At 41.5% G+C, this 19,846-nt stretch overlaps 1 protein-coding gene across 1 annotated transcript in view; it reads left to right on the top strand.

Moving 5' to 3' along the window:
* Positions 1-19,846, top strand: part of LOC311144764 (zinc finger matrin-type protein 4-like) — a gene marked incomplete at its 5' end in the record, with an annotated part of 162,115 nt that overhangs the window by 1,886 nt on the left and 140,383 nt on the right. The window contains one exon of the mRNA XM_084180867.1: positions 18,492-18,593. Coding sequence (XP_084036993.1) covers positions 18,492-18,593 — 102 coding nt within the window. The remainder of the gene's footprint in view (positions 1-18,491; positions 18,594-19,846) is intronic.

Below are 19,846 nucleotides of genomic sequence, written 5' to 3'. Positions count from 1 at the left end.
ACCCCCATTAGCCTTACAATATTTTAGCTATACAGAAGATATTTAAATTATAATGCGTTGCTCCTGCCTACAGTTTATGGGCACCCTCGAGTCAATGTGTGATTCAAACCTCCAGTAACCTATGGGTGTTGACCAAAAGTAGTGCACTAAATGGCAATTAGGGAGTCATTTGGGATGCATCCTGTAACATGATTTATAGTTAAAACACCTCCACTTGTCGATGTACTTGTTATGGTGTATCTGGAGTTTTAATCATGCTTGCCTGACAGTTCCCATCACTGCTGTTCTTCAGTCAAACTCTCTCTGAGCTCTTTCTTTCTCCAGTCTGCTTGATTCAAAGTCAGTTGCCAGAGTTGTGAAAAGTTGCTGCGATCACTGTCTCTCTGAGGAGAGGCTCGCTGTACTGAACCACAAGGTGGCTCCGTCAGAGCACTATCAACTCCTTTGTTTTTCATTATCTTAAGACAGTGCTCTCTGTTGCTGCATGCCTGCTGTCAGTGACACAGACTAAATACGCCTCCTCAGGCCTATATGCTGCTTACACATGCATTTTCAAAAGTTCTCTCTATGTGAGTCATCCAGAATATGAGGTATATTTGGGGTATTTTTGAACATCTTGGAGGACTGACTTAATACTCATTCAAATTCACATAATATGCACATTCATACTAAAACACATACAAGCTCTTGAACTTCAGGTGATGATAATGTCCCCTATTGACCTCTCACTTTAACAACCCCAGATATATTTGTTCAGTCTCCCTATTTCATATCGTTTCTATTTTGGAAAAGGCTTGAAGTGGTAAAAATCATATGATCCCTCTCTCCCGTCAGTAATTTGTGAGGGCTAAAAATAAGCGCTTTGAAGCTCTGTGCTTCAGTGTCATCAATAAGTGATTGCTTTTGTTTAAGTAAAAATGTCCCTCCTTTTTAGTTGGTTATTCAAAATCCTCCTTTCAGTCACAGTCTGTGTATTTCACTGCTTTCTTCAAAATGTATCCCATCAAACACAGAGAGAGACCAAAATAAGTCCAACAGATTGTATAAATACCTTATGTAACAGATCAACTAGATACACACTCTGATGTTAGAATTATGTGCAAAAAATGCAGCCAAGTGTATCACAGGAGAAGGTCAGTGCATTGAACTGAAGAAGATGAACGTGTCATGAGATACTCCCTGAAGTACTCTTAGATTGCAGTAGCATATTTAAGAAGAAGTGATATTGTCAGCAGGCTATTTATACTGTATCACACCTGAGAGAGAGAGAGAGAGAAGAGGTGGGGAGAGAGAGAGGGGGAGAGAAGAGGGGGGAGAGAGAAAGAAATAAAGAGAGTATCCTTGTATTCCATGATAACACCTCCACATCACCCTGTCCTCTGCCCCTTGATGGTACCCACAGGTAAATAACTGGGAGTTAAATAATCCATCCAGGTGTTACAACTGCATATTCTGAAATTTCACTCCAAATATAAATGATAAACGGCATCCCTTTGTCCCCGTTGATGAGCTGGGATATGAGAGTCTTTTAAATCTTGCTCAATATATGGATCAGCTTGGCTTGGTGCATGCCTAACCTTAATTTGTGCTCCTTTGTGGATCAGGCTGAGAGTAGGCAAGCCTTTTTTTAGAAGAAGAAATGCATTTAGGCTGGATGTACTTTGAAATCCCTAAAAGCATCAGACTTCTGGAACCCAAGCACTTTGCAACAGGTTTATGGACAACGTTTTTACAGTATTGACCCGTTCTGAGGATAAAAATCCTACAGACTTAATCTTACCTCCAGAGGTAATCTAACTTGAGAAAATGTAACTGATTTAAATAGACCAGTCATAATTTAATGGGTCACGCACACATGTGCGCACACATGGCGCACACTCACTCACTCACTCACTCACTCACTCACTCACTCACTCACTCACTCACTCACTCACTCACTCACTCACTCACTCACTCACTCACTCACTCACTCACTCACTCACTCACTCACTCACTCACTCACTCACTCACTCACTCACTCACTCACACACTCATTCACTCACTCACTCACTCACTCAAGTGACTAAACATCTGACCTAAATGTCTCTGTCAGTGGCTCAACTCCAGTCTGATGATTGTGCTGGTGTAGTCTACTGTTGACAATCTGCCCAGACTGCACTGTAATATTTTCACCCAGCTGCTCTGTTGTCAGTAGCCAGGCTACACCAGAGTCTAAGATAGAGATAAATAGGGCTCTGGTGGCTCTGGGGTTACACCTCAGAGGAACTGGTAATCAGGAGCTGGAATCCTCTATCAGTTAAGGCTGATATTAGATAATATTAATTCAATACAGTAAGTAGAAGAATTTTGAGTTACCTGCCTTCTGTAAAACAGAGTTGCCAGTATACAGACCTTGGCCATTGTTTCTCTCCTATGCGACACTCGTCCCTCATCTGTGCAGACGGAATCGTCATGCTATCTGACATAAGACAATGGACCTTGGCCTAAAGAAAATCTGCCTGACTGCCTAACTAAAGGACAGGACAAACCACAGCGAACGTCAGCCGTGCGCAGTAGATCACCTGCATGGGTGACGATTGAATCGGTGGTGATTGAACATGTATAATTGTCTGGAAATTAACAGAAAAAGATGGCTGATGTTCTGTGTAGTGCGATAGAAGGAGCACCTGCTTCTATGAACTGTTTGTCGACGTGGTCTGTTTTGTCCTTAAGGCAAACACTACTTTTGACAGGTTTCATAGGGCACTATAGGGAATGGTGAGCCATTTGGGACGCGGTTTAAACCACTGTGGTCCTGGCCTGGAGAGTCAGCTAGAAAAATGCTGCTGTCTGCTGCTAAGGAGGTTGATAACAATGCTGATGATTGTACTGGATAGGGATGTAACGATTCACCGATACGCATCAGTCCCCGATTCAAATGTTTAAGATACACTACCTGACCAAAAGTATGTGGACACCTGCTCGTCGAACATCTCATTCCATGGAGTTGCTGCTATAACAGCCTCCACTCTTCTCGGAAGGCTTTCAACTAGATGTTGGAACATTGCTGCGGGGACTTACTTCCATTCAGCCACGAGCATTAGTGAGGTCGGACACTGATGTTGGGCGATTAGGCCTGGCTCGCAGTCGGCGTTCCAATTCATCCCAAAAGTTTTTGATGGAGTTGAGGTCAGGGCTCTGTGCAGGCCAGTCAAGTTCTTCCACACCGATCTCGATAAACCATTTCTGTATGGACCTCGATTTGTGCATGGGGGCATTGTCATGCTGAAACAGGAAAGGCCCTTCCCCAAACTGTTGCCACAAAGTTGGAAGCACAGAATCGTTTAGAATGTCATTGTATGCTGTAGCGTTAAGATTTCCCTTCACTGGAACTAAGGGGCCTAGCCCGAACCATGAAAAACAGCCCCAGACCATTATTCCTCCTCCACCAAATTTTACAGTTGCCACTATGCATTGGGGCAGGTAGCGTTCTCCTGGCATCCGCCAAAACCAGATTCGTCTGTCGGACTGCCAGATGGTGAAACGTGATTCATCACTCCAGAGAACAATGGCGGTAAGGTTAATACCACTCCAGCTGACGCTTGGCATTGCCCATGGTGATCTTAGGCTTGTGTGCGGCTGCTCGGCCATGGAAACCCATTTCATGAAGCTCCCGACAAACAGTTATTGTGCTGACATTGATTCCAGAAGCAGTTTGGAACTCTGTAGTGAGTGTTGCAACCGAGGACAGACGATTTTTAAGCGCTTCAGCACTCGGTTGTCCCGTTCTGTGAGCTTGTGTGGTCTACCACTTCGCGGCTGAGCCATTGTTGCCCCTAGACATTTCCACCTCACAATAACAGCACTTACAGTTTACAGGGGCAGCTCTAGCAGGGCAGAAATTTGATGAACTGACTTGTTGGAAAGGTGGCATCCACATTGAAAGTCACTGAACTCTTCAGTAAGGCCATTCTACTGCCAATGTTTAGCTATGGAGATTGCATGGCTGTTTGTTTAATTTTATCCACTAATTTGATAGGGTGTCCACATACTTTTGTATATATAGTGTATGACTGCATCAGTCCGCAGACCCCAAACGAATGCAAATGTAGCATGCATCAGTCAAAAAATCTATTCAAAGTTACGAATCTCTGATTCACTAACAATTTTTGCTCATATTACTTTCTTTCTACCTTCCGAAAATACCTCATCTTTTGTGACTACTGATGTGTTATCTCCTGCATGTAACTGTGTTGACAGTCATTGATCTACAAGTCATTTTGCATTCCTAACAACACCAGGGAATATCAGTAGCCTAGTCAAGCTGCGCACAGCCCCCAGGTTCACCCGCTGACCAATGTGGCTTGCACAATGTTAGGCTTTATTAGTTGAGTGACACGCTATGTAATTTGCTAGGTTTTTGCTATCTATGCGCTGTTGGAAATGGTGTTTTACTGGAATAAAAGTAAACTACCGGAGACACAATTGTCATCTGGGTATACCTGCTGAACGGGGCTTACAATAGATTTTATTTAGATTGTTTCGATTCAGGTTCAGCATCAGCAACAGGTTTGGTAGTTTTGCTTTAAACAATACAGTGGGGGAAAAAAAGTATTTAGTCAGCCACCAGTTGTGCAAGTTCTCCCACTTAAAAAGATGAGAGAGGCCTGTAATTTTCATCATAGGTACACGTAAACTATGACAGACAAAATGAGAAAAAAATCCAGAAAATCATTGTCATGCTGAAAGACCCAGCCACGTTTCATCTTCAATGCCCTTGCTGATGGAAGGAGGTTTTCACTCAAAATCTCACGATACATGGCCCCATTCATTCTTTCCTTTACACGGATCAGTCGTCCTGGTCCCTTTGCAGAAAAACAGCCCCAAAGCATGATGTTTCCACCCCCATGCTTCACAGTAGGTATGGTGTTCTTTGGATGCAACTCAGCATTCTTTGTCCTCCAAACACGACGAGTTGAGTTTTTACCAAAAAGTTCTATTTTGGTTTCATCTGACCATATGACATTCTCCCAATCCTCTTCTGGATCATCCAAATGCACTCTAGCAAACTTCAGATGGGCCTGGACATGTACTGGCTTAAGCAGGGGGACACGTCTGGCACTGCAGGATTTGAGTCCCTGGCGGCGTAGTGTGTTACTGATGGTAGGCTTTGTTACTTTGGTCCCAGCTCTCTGCAGGTCATTCACTAGGTCCCCCCGTGTGGTTCTGGGATTTTTGCTCACCGTTCTTGTGGTCATTTTGACCCCACGGGGTGAGATCTTGCGTGGCGCCCCAGATCGAGGGAGATTATCAGTGGTCTTGTATGTCTTCCATTTCCTAATAATTGCTCCCACAGTTGATTTCTTCAAATCAGTGGTCTTGTATGTCTTCCATTTCCTAATAATTGCTCCCACAGTTGATTTCTTCAAACCAAGCTGCTTACCTATTGCAGATTCTGTCTTCCCAGCCTGGTGCAGGTCTACAATTTTGTTTCTGGTGTCCTTTGACAGCTCTTTGGTCTTGGCCATAGTGGAGTTTGGAGTGTGACGGTTTGAGGTTGTGGACAGGTGTCTTTTATACTGATAACAAGTTCAAACAGGTGCCATTAATACAGGTAACGAGTGGAGGACAGAGGAGCCTCTTAAAGAAGAAGTTACAGGTCTGTGAGAGCCAGAAATCTTGCTTGTTTGTAGGTGACCAAATACTTATTTTCCACCATAATTTGCAATTAAATTCATTAAAAATCCTACAATGTGATTTTCTGGATTATTTTTTCTCAATTTGTCTGTCATAGTTGACGTGTACCTATGATGAGAATTACAGGCCTCTCTCATTTTTTTAAGTGGGAGAACTTGCACAATTGGTGGCTGACTAAATACTTTTTTCCCCCACTGTAAGTGTATATGGTCATTTTTAGGTATACAGGGTAAAGTTGATAATTTCATAACTAGGACAGCAATCACTTTACGAGGTGCACAAATGGCTCACAGTCTCACGTCAGAATTAGACATTCATCCATTTTTCTCAAATGTCACATTTTTAAGGTTAGGGTTAAGGTAGGGGTTAAGGTTTGGGATAGGCTTAAACTGTAATATGAAAAACAACTTAATAGCTAACTAAAAACTCCCAAACAGTCTAAACTATTTGATTTTGAGATGGGGGGTCAAATCCAAAGTTGTGCTATATATTCATTAGCTATGACATACAGTGAGGGGAAAAAAGTATTTGATCCCCTGCTGATTTTGTACGTTTGCCCACTGACAAAGAAATGATCAGTCTATAATAGTCTAGGTTTATTTGAACAGTGAGAGACAATACTCCCGAGTGGCGCAGTGGTCTAAGGCACTGCATCGCAGTGCTAGCTGTGCCGCTAGAGATCCTGGTTCGAGTCCAGGCTCTGTCGCAGCTGGCCGCAACCGGGAGACCCATGGGCGGCGCACAATTGGTCCAGCGTCGTCCAAGGTAGGGGAGGGTTTGGCCGGCAGGGATGTGGGTTCGTTTCGCCAGTATATAAAATTTAAAAACGTATGCATTCACTAACTGTAAGTCGCTCAGGATAAGAGCGTCTGCTAAATGACTAAAATGTCAAATGTAACTGTAATAATAACAACAACAAAATCCAGAAAAATGCATGTAAAATTTTTTATAAATTGATTTGCCTTTTAATGAGGGAAATAAGTATTTGAACCCCTCTCAATCAGAAAGATTTCTGAATCCCAGGTGTCTTTTATACAGGTAACCAGCTGAGATTAGGAGCACACTCTTAAAGGGAGTGCTCCTAATCTCAGTTTGTTACCTGTATAAAAGACACCTGTCCACAGAAGCAATCAATCAATCACATTCCAAACTCTCCACCATGGCCAAGACCAAAGAGCTCTCCAAGGATGTCAGGGACAAGATTGTGGCTGGAATGGGCTACAAGACCATCGCCAAGCAGCTTGGTGAGAAGGTGACAACAGTTGGCGCGATTATTCGCAAATGGAAGAAACACAAAATAATTGTCAATCTCCCTCAGCCTGGGGCTCCATGCAAGATCTCACCTCGTGGAGTTCCAATGATCATGAGAACGGTGAGGCATCAGCCCAGAACTACATGGGAGGATCTTGTCAATGATCTAAAGGCAGCTGGGACCACAGTCACCAAGAAAACAATTGGTAACACACTACGCCGTGAAGGACTGAAATCCTGCAGCGCCCGCAAGGTCCCCGTGCTCAAGAAAGCACATATACAGGCCCGTCTGAAGTTTGCCAATGAACATCTGAATGATTCAGAGGAGAACTGGGTGACAGTGTTGTGGTCAGATGAGACCAAAATCGAGCTCTTTGGCATCAACTCAACTCGCCGTGTTTGGAGGAGGAGGAATGCTGCCTATGACCCCAAGAACACCATCCCCACCGTCAAACATGGAGGTGGAAACATTATGCTTTGGGGGTGTTTTTCTGCTAAGGGGACAGGACAACTTTACCGCATCAAAGGGACGATGGACGGGGCCATGTACCGTCAAATCTTTGGTAAGAACCTCCTTCCCTCATTCAGGGCATTGAAAATGGGTCGTGGATGGGTATTCCAGCATGACAATGACCCAAAACACACGGCCAAGGCAACAAAGGAGTGGCTCAAGAAGAAGCACATTAAGGTCCTGGAGTGGCCTAGCCAGCATTCTTTTTTCCCTCACTGTAGCTAATTGTCAAACGATAAATATTGATACATTACTAGCTCAAATTATCTGCCCCCCCTAATCTAATAGTGGTAGTGGGGTGGTAGATGCCTAGTCTCCCTTATGGCACAGATCAGATGCCTACACAGTACATACATACTGTACACCATAGACATACATCATACACACACAGATCCAGCTCAGAGAGGCCCAGGCTTATGAGCTCCACCAGCAGCAGATTTTAATTTAGAATGGAAAATGAATGTGTTTATGCAACAAATGTTAGTGCATCGATTCGTTCTCGAATCGCACCGAATCGTTACAAACTACAACGTTCCTGTATCGTATCGGAGCCCATATATCTAGATACGTATCGAATTGTCTTGAAAGGAAAAGATGCACATCCTTAGTACTAGACAAACGGCCTCATGATCCTCACAGATCAACCCGGGTGAGGAGAGGCCAAGCAGCTGCAGCTTCAGTTAAAATGTCTGGCAATTCCCCCTGCTTTCATTTCAACTGTCAATTTCCTTGGCCAGTTGTATTTTCTTAGCTACTGAGGGAGGTTGCTGGTGTAGTTACCAATTTGTGTTTTCCTATTGGTGGAAATCAAGAGAAACTAGCCCCTTGTGTAGTTTATTTTGAGGAGTTTGTATTTTTCTATGTTCTAATTGGATAGATCAAACACAGTGGTAGTGTTATAGTATTGTTCATGAACTAAGCTCTTTGTCGGTCTTAGTCAGGTTTGTAGAGGATTGTATTCATGATTCACAATGCACTCTATTAGGCTGATAAAGCCAGGCTGTTGTCTGACCTTCGCTAAGCTCATGGGATGGAGAGGTGAGTGCTATTTACTGAGCTAAAATGATTTAAGTCCTGCAGACTAGTGTATGTTTTTTTTTACAGAATCCGGATGAAGTAGATTATTTATAAATAGTGGCAGAGTGGATAAAGAAATCGTAGTACACATGTAATTAACCTACTTGTATTGTTTGCTGTGTTACATGCTGTTTTTTAAACTCTGACTTAATTCTAGCTGTATGTTAATCAATCCCTCCTACCACTCCAGTATGTGCTAATCTCTCATGTGGTTCCCTACCTTTATCAGGCTTCTTTAGTACTTTAGCCTCAGTCCAGGAGCTCTACTACTCAATGCTGCAATTCATTCAGTTGCTAAAGTGAGCTTGTATTTGTTGCCAAGGCACTGTTCTCTCTCTCTCTCTCTCTCTCTCTGTCTCTGTCTCTGTCTCTGTCTCTGTCTCTGTCTCTGTCTCTCTGTCTCTCTCTCTGTCTCTCTGTCTCTGTCTCTCTGTCTCTGTCTCTGTCTCTGTCTCTGTCTCTGTCTCTCTCTCTCTCTGTCTCTCTCCAGTCGCAACCACTCTAATAGTCTGCTACATCAAGATGCTATTGTTCTCTATTTGTAGAAAGAGTGAACAAGTATTGGACAAATATCTAGATTGTGCGTTTGGAGGGCAATGCTGATTATCCATAGCAACAGTTAGCCAAAGGCAACTTTTCTTCATTTGCAAACTAAGATGGGTGGCCATTGTACACTATCAATGATTCAGTACGGCTTCTGTTTTGGGGCATTAAAATTGTTCTTGTTGCGTTGGGAGATGCTTAAATACATAATCTTTCAGCATTCTGTTTACTCCTAAATACAGCTAAGATATATACCTCGAGTTGAGTTGAGGCCTATTGAGGGAATATGGTGGAACAAAATAAATGATCAACTGTGAGAACATTGGAGAAATAACTTACTGAGGACCTGCTGGAATTGAGATGCAAAGCTGGAAAGTTTGGTTGTTTGCATTGTTTATTACCCTGTCTAACTCTGCGATATGTTGTTTCCGCAGTTGTAAGTTATAACTGATGTCTGATCCATGATTTGTGTTGTGGAGCATCTGGATGACTGCTTGATTTGCAATTACTGAATGAAAACAAAGAGAAAAGTATCATGTTTGGTCTTTTCACGCTAGTTATGCTGTCCTAGTCGGGATGTTACGTAAATGCAAACTAAAGTTTAGCAAGTATCTCTTAACTCTCCATTTAGTAGTCATTTTATGATTGTTCATTCTCAAAGACAATGACAGGTGGAGTCCACAGGAGGCTGCTGAGGGGAAAACGTCTCATAATAATGGCCGGAAAGGAGCAAATGGAATGGCATCAAACACCTGGAAACCATGTGTTTGATACTGATTCCGCTCCAGTCATTACCACGAGCCCGTTCTCCCCAATTAAGGTGCCACCAACCTCCTGTGGTGGAGTCTGTTCCTTAGATAATACGTTTAACCAACCTCCTCAATGTCTTGGGTAGTTTGGAACCTATAACACAGCTCTGACGCCAAAATGGCGCCAAATCATCTCTTGGATTTATCTCAATTCAGACATTATTTATCCAATGCTATCATGGGCACCAGGAGCTGCTTTATGTTACAGTAATTGTAACTCTATCCAGCGCTACTGAGCTCATCTCTTTCATCCTTAATAATGCCCATCATGTATACTGCTGTTATAATTAATTGGCTGTTTTATTAGTTATAATATGGCATATGGAATGGATAAGCAGCTGATAATTTATAATCAACCCTGCTAGACAAAGTGTGGTTGTTATGTTCTGTTAAATAGGCCTATGTATTATTGCTGAGGGTTTTTCCCATGAAAGTGATCTGGAATCATTAGAATACTATATTCTCTTTCATTCAGAGCGTAGTGGTAGCTCGCTCTGCTTTTAAAAATGAAAAGGATGTAGTCTGTTTTAACCCATCCTCTCCATTACTGAAGTGCGTTAGAAAAAATATCTGGCACATTAGACAAATGCCGACATTTTACAGCTTTATCTTCTCAAAAAACATTTACAGTTTTTCTTGATTGGTAAGACAATTTTAATGAAACTGGGGTCCACTTGATCTCCATCATAACCTAATGAGCACAACAGTAATATTTTTGCAAAACTAAGTCATTTCTCATTGCTTTCACACGCAATGAAAATGCTAAGCACATTTTTCAAAACAGTAAACACAACTCTCTACAAAAGATGCAAAACTCAGTTGAGTAAATCATGACGAACAACATTTTAAACATTTGGTCACCGCTGATACAAATTACTTCCATGAATGTGAACCTCTTCTGCATGTGTGTAAAACGTCTTTGCACAATTGTTCAATCAGCAATCAGTCCTTATTCATGCATAAAAGAGGTCACCTCTGAGTTGCTGGTTGCAAGAATGGACCAAGTAAGAGGACTTGTGAGGGCAAGGACAAAGGAGAGGCCCATAGAGGAAGATAGTTCAGCTCTCAGTTAAAATGGAACATATTCATGTTCTTGAGTGACATTCTTTCTTCATTGGTCATCTTTGGTCCAAAAAAAATAATACAGCCAATGCTGTCATAATATGTTTACTTGCCTTTTATGTTGCATACTATAATTATAGTATAAACAAATGGCCCAGATATATAAAAGAGGGTTCACCATGTTAGGGTATATTGATAGTTGTATTTATTGGGCCACTGTGGAACAATTGATTTTAGATAACTTTTCATTAGATAACAAGTTGCATGTGTTGATGGAGGTAGTTGATTTTGTATAATGTTTTTAATATTTTGAGAGTCTTAACGCATTTGAAATGTGTAATTTTGGCCAAAGTGTTTCAGTTTGGGGCTGCGTGTTAATTGTTTTGAAAAAGTGAATTCTGTTTGGACAAAGGTGCTTAAGTAGTCGAGAAAAACTGTAAACAAACCTCCCTCAGGAACAAATATTTATATTTGTGTGAAGTATGTCAATTTGCCATCCTGCAATCGTACATTTCTCACAATGTTTTTGTCCTTTGAGCATCATTGAAGGAACCACACTGGTTTTATAACACTATTTAAAATGAAGTTTTCTCAGCCAAAGTTTTCAGCTGGGGAGCTGTCTGTAGCAGTGCACACAACCTGTCTGTCTATAGGCCTAGTAATACCTCTGATTAGTGTAAGAGGCTCCAATCCAGCCTCTTCCTCCTCAGTGCTTTCCCTCTCACCCTGGAGTCTCCTCAGTGTTGCTCTGATGTGCTGCCTAGAACATAGAAATAGAATCACTGGACACAGCTGATGGTAATGAGCTCAGCTGGGACGCAGCACTGCAGGACAACCAGCAGCCCAGGAGAGGAGAGAGAGTGCGCTGAGACTCAGATTTCTCACTTTATTTATTTTTTATTTTTATTTCACCTTTATTTTAATTTTACTTTAAATGTATGCCAAACAAAAACCATTGATTTCAAAGTTTAACAAACCATACAACTCTTTGCACAAGGACTACTTTTAACAATTTACACTGAACATTTTACAAAAGCACATTACCTGGAAGAACTGTGCAGATGCAAAGTTTAGTAACAGAATTTTGATACATCTCCCTCAGTTTATGTGTCCAAGTTTTCCAAAAAGTCTGACACATTGACTTTGAAAAAATCTATTTTGGTTATTGAACTACAGTAAGTAAAGTGGATTTACAACTGGTAACAGAATGACGATAACAGAATGACATCATGGGTCCCTGATCTGTACTATACAGAAATGCATAACTATGGAAGTCATTCTCTTCATGGTGATGTATCCTGAATAGGAACACAAAGGTAGAAATATGCAATATCCTCCTTTGCATTTTTGGATGTTATTCTACACACTAGCTATTATTCTAATGAGCTCCGCCCCCAAACAAGACCACATTTGGTTGGTCTGCACCAGAGGAAAAAATAAAGAAAGAGGGATGGGGGAGGGAGGGGGGAGGGAGGGAGAGGAAAATTGGTATTCAATTAGTCTTTCCATTTCGGCTATTTTGAAACAATGATGTATTCAAGGCTCAATTAATGTTATTCAGTGACATGGGCAATATTACTTTTTGAGCTCTTAAAAATGTAACATTTCCTACTAATGTAACCATTTCAAAAGATGTAACTATTTCAAAACATGTTAAAAAATATATGGATGGTCTGGGTCAGTCAACAACTAAAGTTACATTCAAAGTGTTGTATAATATAAATTAGGTAAATGTTAAATGATTTGAACAAATGCACAAACTTTTTTGGTCATGAATTATAGAGGTACCACTCTCTCCTAAACCCACTAATGACAAAGTTAGAGCAGTGCGCTGAACACCTTGAATGATTTACACGGAACTGTTGACTCACGTTTTCAATCAATTATTCAGTTCAACAAAAGTTCCATTCTATCTTCCTAACCTATTTCCACTCTCTAGTTGTTATATACACATTTCCACAGCTTTTCAATCATTGTATTCCTTGTGAAATTTAAAGCCTAATTTCTGTATTTTTAGAGGGATCTTTGAGAATATGGGTGAGAGATGGATAGAAAGAGAGAGTGAGAGAGAGGACAGAGAAACAGAGGGAGAGAGAAGTAGAGACAGACACAGAGAGAGAGATTGCCTAGCCCAGGACAATCGTGTTTTCTCTTCCTGTCCCTGTAGCTGGTGAATGAATGAGTGCAGCGTCAGACCTTTTCTCAGCCAGGAGGGGCACCTTGACGTGCTGCCGAGTCACACTGGGCTGTCATGTTGACATCGGCATGGGCTCCTGAGCAGAGCAGAGGTTGCACTGATTTATTTATTCTCTCTCCTCCTCTCTTACCCTGTTAGTTTGGTGGTTGGTTCTGCAGCATTCAAACACTGGGTTTTGTCCTCATCCCCGTCAGTTTGGTGCTTTGGCCCCTCCCCTCCTCTATGCTGGAGCTCTGAATACCAGCCTCCCTCCCTCTCTCTGCTGATAACAGTTTACAGGCATTGTGCCGCCCGCTGGAACTCAGTGCCAAGGTCACATTATTTTAAAGAACAAGTGACACAAAATGCCAAAAGGTGAAAAGGCAGTCTGGAACAAATTCATCCTGTACTAGGGTTTAATGGGATAATTCAAATGGAAGAGTTTAAAGGGTTACCCAGATTAAAACAGACTGTTACATAAACCCAGGGATTTAGAGAAAGTTATGTTACTGAGAAATAAAATATTTACAGTGATAGAGGAAACATCCAAGTTATTTTACAGTGATAAAGGAAATATCTAAGTTAACACCAGCATACCACCCTGCATCCCACTGCTGGCTTGCCTCTGAAGCTAAACAGGGTTGGTCCTGGTTGGCCCCTGGATGGGAGGCCAGATGCTGCTGGAAGTGGTGTTGGAGGTCCATTAGGGGGCACTCTTCCCTCTGGTCTAAGGAGATCCCAATGCCCCAGGGCAGTGAAGGGGACATTGCGTCTTTCGGCTGGGACGTTAAACGCATGTCCTGACTCTGTGGTCATTAAAAATCCCATGACACTTATGGTAAGAGTAGGGGTGTTAACCCTGGTGTCATGGCTAAATTCCCAACCTGGCCCCATTCCATCATGGCCACTTAATCATCCCCCTCATTCCTGTTTGGCATATCACTCCTCACCTCTCCACCTGATAGCTGATGTGGTGAGCGTTCTGGCACAAATATGGTCGCCGTGCATCACCCAGGTGTGTGCCACACATTGGTGGTGGAGTTTCCCACTTACTATGTAAAGCTCTTTGAGTACCTCAGTTGGTAGAAAAGCACTATATAAATCCAATCAATTATTATTAAAGTAATGTGACATAGTAGGGTATGACTTATTATGCAGAATAAATCTCTGAAAAGACATTGATGTGTTCGACTTTGAATGGCTAGTTTGGCAAGTTGTAGGGCATGCCAGTCCTTCTGAAATGAATCCGTAAGTAAAAAAATATTGAGATTTGTAAACTGCGTGCCATGTTTCCCGTTATAAATCAGACCCGTCCTAAAACTGTGCAGTCTAAAGTTTAGGTGGAGGTAAGGACATTCTCACGCCAAGTTCCCACGGGGGGCCAGTATGAAAAATGTATGCACTCACTAACTGTAAGTTGCTCTGGATAAGAGCGTCTGCTAAATGACTAAACATTTTAATGTAAAAAGTTCAACTTTTGTGGGAACACTGGCACACTTGTTTTGGGGGTATATTTTGTATGTACAGTACGCACGGTTTATAAATGGGCCCCAGGATAACTCCTGAAGTCACCATGATCATGTGAAAGGACACAAATGCAGTGTGTCAACTGTTTGGCCAACCACCCCACTGCACTCCAGATCACTTCGACTTTGAACAGCTTAGACTGAACTTCTATTTGGTATGGTTCAAAGACTCAGTTGTTTGATTGCTTCTTTTATAGGTCTCTCAAGTGAAGTTAAGTAACCGATCGGCGTGACATTGATTTATGCTCTGATGGATGAGCTAGGCCTTTTCTTTTGAAGTTACTACTTGAAGATCTTATGTGTGTATCCTGTTTTGCCTTCCTCCTCAACTTGTCCTTCAGCTCTGAAACACGTCCGCTGGCAAGTGCCTAACCCTACACTTTACCACACTATCCACACTTTACCGCACTATTCACACGGCAAGTTATGAAAATACATGTGCAAGAGAGAAAAACAACAGTTCCATGGTAACAATAAGGTCCAGTGGTGACAACCAGGCAAATCAATGTGAATTTAATTTTGTGAATCCTAAAATGTGTAAAAGTAGAAAGTATCGAGGAGTTTACTGAGATAGCTTATTGCCTTTGTCCTCACTCCTCCTCACCTTGCTTATTGTTTATTTTATTCATCTGCTGTACCTCTTACTCCAGGGCAGCCTACACAAATAAATCATTTGGAGGAACCGTCTCCATCCAATGGACTCATGATTTATTTACATAGAATGATGGATAGAAAGAGAAAAATGAGAGAAATGAATGGGCCGCCCTAAGCCAGAAAAGTTTATTGCTAGATTGTTCACCTGCTATTTCCTGTAGGCCAACATGTACCCAAATGCTTTTCCAATACCAGTGTTATGTGGGCCTATTTGTTTTATTTAAGGCTAGTGATTTGGAGATGCCAATAAGGTACAAATAACTGAATATGTCCAAACTTTTGTCATTACATACATAATATGTATTGTTTTAATGTCTGGATTCATCTCATATTATTTAAGTATGTGGTGATATTCTCTTTTAACCCTTTACACTCATGGGAATTGGCCTATATGGATAGGGCTAAATTCAAATGTTTCTTACAGAAGAAATATGACAAGCATATACATAACCATGGTAGCAATTGAAAGGGAACAGTTTGGAGAAAATTTGAAAATTATTAGACCAAAGGTGAGTACACAACAGTTCACCTGACACAAGACTGAATCCAAACATTACACTCTTGATGTTATGTGTATTTTTTCATTTGCTGAACTTTTTGTCGCATTTGTTGATAACGAATCAGAAAATACTCTGATTAAATGTGTGGTAGGTGCAACATAAGACGAGGACTAACTGGTGTCTCCAAGTGACCACACTTGAAGAGTCTTCAACTATAAGGTACTTTCTTGAGCTCTCCTAGCTGTACCGTTGAGGAACTAGAGAAAGCACACATGTAATTGTTAAATTTGGAACACAACCCTGCATCCCCGCCCTCACACAATTACTATTGTTGTTTACGCAATCCAAAAACGGTCCATTATAAATTTGGGTCAGGTGGGCATGATTTGAAAGCTTGTTCTAGTGCCAACATGACTAGCTAAGTTATAAAATACGATCTTACAGTGTTCAGCTTTCACAAGGCAATTCAGGGAAACAGATCGTAATTTTGGTGCGCATAGAAAGGAGTCATGAGCGCATTCAGGTGTGTGTGCCGCATCATTTGTTCTCTCACAATGAACAAACAGACTCATTCTGTTCAGAACAACCCTGGGTATGACGTCATGTCATCCTGTAACTGTACATCAAACATAGTGATCATAAACGTTGACCCTGTATATGACATGAGTTTTATGATTTGGGGTTATGAAGTGCACATTTGAACTCAAGGGTGTTTGGCTTGCTTGTATGACATCAAAGCGGTATTTATTATAGTCCTCAACGTCTCATCAGAACGGCTGTCAGTCAAAACCCATACAGCGCTGTGAAGCACAAAACCAGAGCTCTGACATCATATATAGCATGTTACTGTACAGCCACTATGTTCCAATTTAGGTGCTTATTAGTGCCCAAATCTGCAATTTTCAACCTGTATAAGGGTATGAGTGTAAAGGGTTACAGGTTGGCCTTTAAGTATATAGTGTGTGGTGGGCTGATAGAGTTTAGAGGATTATAGCTACTGTGTCACAAATGGTTCCCTATCCTCTATATAGTGCACTACTTTTGACTCGGGCCCCTGAGCCACATGCTTCTTACTCATTACAGATCACAGTCACATACCCTAGCTGGGAAAACATCCTGCAGATTCTTCACTTACATTTGTCAAAGATTTTACAGAATCAGTTAAATTATTGATTGTTTTAGAGAAACGTTTCGCTTGTATCGTTAACCAATTGAAGTTTAAAGGGGCAATCTGCAGTTCTAACAATAAGAAAGTTTCACCCCACCACTGTTTTGGTATAAAGCTGAGTGATGTGGCTGGAGAAATGTAACCACTCTCAAATTCATAAACCGAGCTATGGATGCAAGGACTGACCATCTATGATATCAAAATTATAGTTTTAACCATGTTTGAGGCGAAACAGTTACATTGTTTACAAACAAAGGAGTAAAGCCAGCTTATATTTTGGGTTTTGATGGGGTACGATAGTTGAACTAAGCTCATGAGGCATTTATTAGTTATAGTGCCTTCAGAAAGTATTCACACCCCTTGACTACACACAATACCCCATAAGTGTTATGTTTTTCTATTTTTTTTAACAAATTCATTAAAAATGAAAAGCTGAAATGTTTTGAGTCAATAAGTATTCAACCCTTTTGTTATGGCAAGCCTAAATAAGTTCAGGAGTAAATATGTGCTTAGCATGTCACATAATAAGTTGCATAGACTCACTCCATGTGCAATAATAGTGCTCAACATGATTTTCAATGACTACCTCATCTCTGTACCCCACACATACACTTATCGGTAAGGTCCTTCAGTCGAGCAGTGCATTTTAAACACAGATTCAACCACAAAGACCAGGGAGGTTTTCCAATGCCTCGCAAAGAAGGGCACCTATTGGTAGATTGGTAAAAAGAAAAAAAGCAGACATTGAATATCCCTTTGAGCATGAAGAAGTTATTAATTACACTTTGGATGGTGTATCAATACAGCCCGTCAATACAAAGATACAGGCATTTTTCCTAACTCCGTTGCCAGAGAGGAAGGATGAGGGCAATGGAGACTTTAAATCAGTTACAAAGTTGAATGTCTGGGATAGGAGAAAACTGAGGATGGATCAACAATATTGTAGTTACTCCACAATACTAAAATATTCCAAAACATGCATCCTGTTTATAATAAGGTACTAAAGTAAAACTGCAAAAAATGTGGCAAAGAAATGAACATTATGTCCTGAATGTAAAGCGTTATGTTTGGGGCAAATCCAACACAGCACATCACTGAGTACCACTCTTCAAATTTTCAAGCATGCTGGTGGCTGCATCATGTTATGGGTATGTTTGTCATCGGCAAGGACTAGGGAGTTTTTTAGGATTAAAAAACAAATGGAATAGAGCTAAGCACAGGCAAAAAAGTCTGCTTTCAGAGAGAGAGAGAGAGAGAGAGAGAGAGAGAGAGAGAGAGAGAGAGGTTTATTGATTCAACATAATATTCTGTTATGACTGCCTGCGTGAAGAAATAAAAAAAACCTACTCTGCATTTGTTACTGCCATCACAGTGCTTGATATAATGAAATATTGATTTAACAACTATCTTAGTATGAAATGACATTATGTCCCTTCATTGCACTTGATCCATTCAGGCATATTATATCCTGTGTTATTTATTAATTAAATTAAAATGTATATTTCATGTGGTTGTTTGTATCTCCTCTCTCCCACCAGATGAAGTCTACAGAAGTGGACCAAGGGCTTTTCACAGACACCTACTGCAAAGTGTGCAGCGCTCAGCTCATCTCCGAGTCCCAGAGGATCGCCCACTACGAGGTATGGAATACTTGAAGAGTTTCATTCAGAAACGCTATATATCCATTCAGAAATGTAGGTAAATTAACTTTTATTGTTTAAATAAATTACACTGAACAAAAATATAAACAAAACATGTAAAGTGTTGGTCCCGTGTTTCATGAGCTGAAATAAAAGATCCCCAAAATTTTCCAGACGCACAAAAAGCTTTTTTCTCTCAAATTTTGTCACACAACACAACGCCACAGATGTCTCACGTTTTGAGGGAGTGTTCAATTGGCATGCTGACTGCAGGAATGGCCACCCGAGCTGTTGGCAGAGAATTTAATGTTAATTTCTCTACCATAATCCGCCTCCAATGTCGTATTAGAGTATTTGGCATACATCCAACCGGCCTCACAACCGCAGACCACGTGTAACCACACCAGCCCAAGACCTCCACATCCGGCTTCTTCACCTGCGGGATCATCTGAGACCAGCCACCCGGACAGCTGATGTAACTGTGGGTTTGCACAGCCGAAGAATTTCTGCACAAACTGTCAGAAACCGTCTCAGGGAAGCTCATCTGCGGGCTCGTCGTCCTCACAAGGGTCTTGACCTGACTGCAGTTTGGCGTCGTAACCGACTTCTGTGGGCAAATGCTCACCTTTGATGGCTTCTGGCACACTGGAGAAGTGTGCTCTTCATGGATAAATCCCAGTTTCAACTGTACCGGGCAGATGGCAGACAACGTGTATAGTTATGGTATGGGCAGGCATAAGCTATGGACAATGAACACAATTGCATTTTATCGATGGCAATTTTAATGCACAGATACCGTGACGAGATACTGAGGCCCATTGTCGTGCCATGTCGCAAGGATCTGTACCAAATTCCTGGAAGCTGAAAATGTCCCAGTTCTTCCATGGCCTGCATACTCACCAGACATGTCACCCATTGAGCACGTTTGGGATGCTCTGGACGTGTACGACAGCATGTTCCAGTTCCCGCCCATATCCAGCAACTTCGCACAGCCATTGAAGAGGAGTGGGACAATATTCCACAGGCCACAATCAACACCCTGATCAACTCTATGCGAAGCAGATGTGTCGTGCTGCATGAGGCAAATGGTGGTCACACCAGATACTGAATGGTTTTCTGATCCACACCCCTACTTTTTTTTAAAGGTATCTGTGACCAACAGATGCCTATCTGTATTCCCAGTCATGTGAAATCCATAGATTAGGGCCTAATTTATTTATTTCAATTGACATTATATGAATTGTAACTCAGAA

The sequence above is a fragment of the Coregonus lavaretus genome (assembly GCF_964263955.1).
Source record: "Coregonus lavaretus genome assembly, chromosome: 17".
Classification (NCBI taxonomy): Eukaryota; Metazoa; Chordata; class Actinopteri; order Salmoniformes; family Salmonidae; genus Coregonus; species Coregonus lavaretus.
Note: the sequence above shows the minus strand (reverse complement) of the source record. Positions and strands in the feature narration are given on the sequence as shown.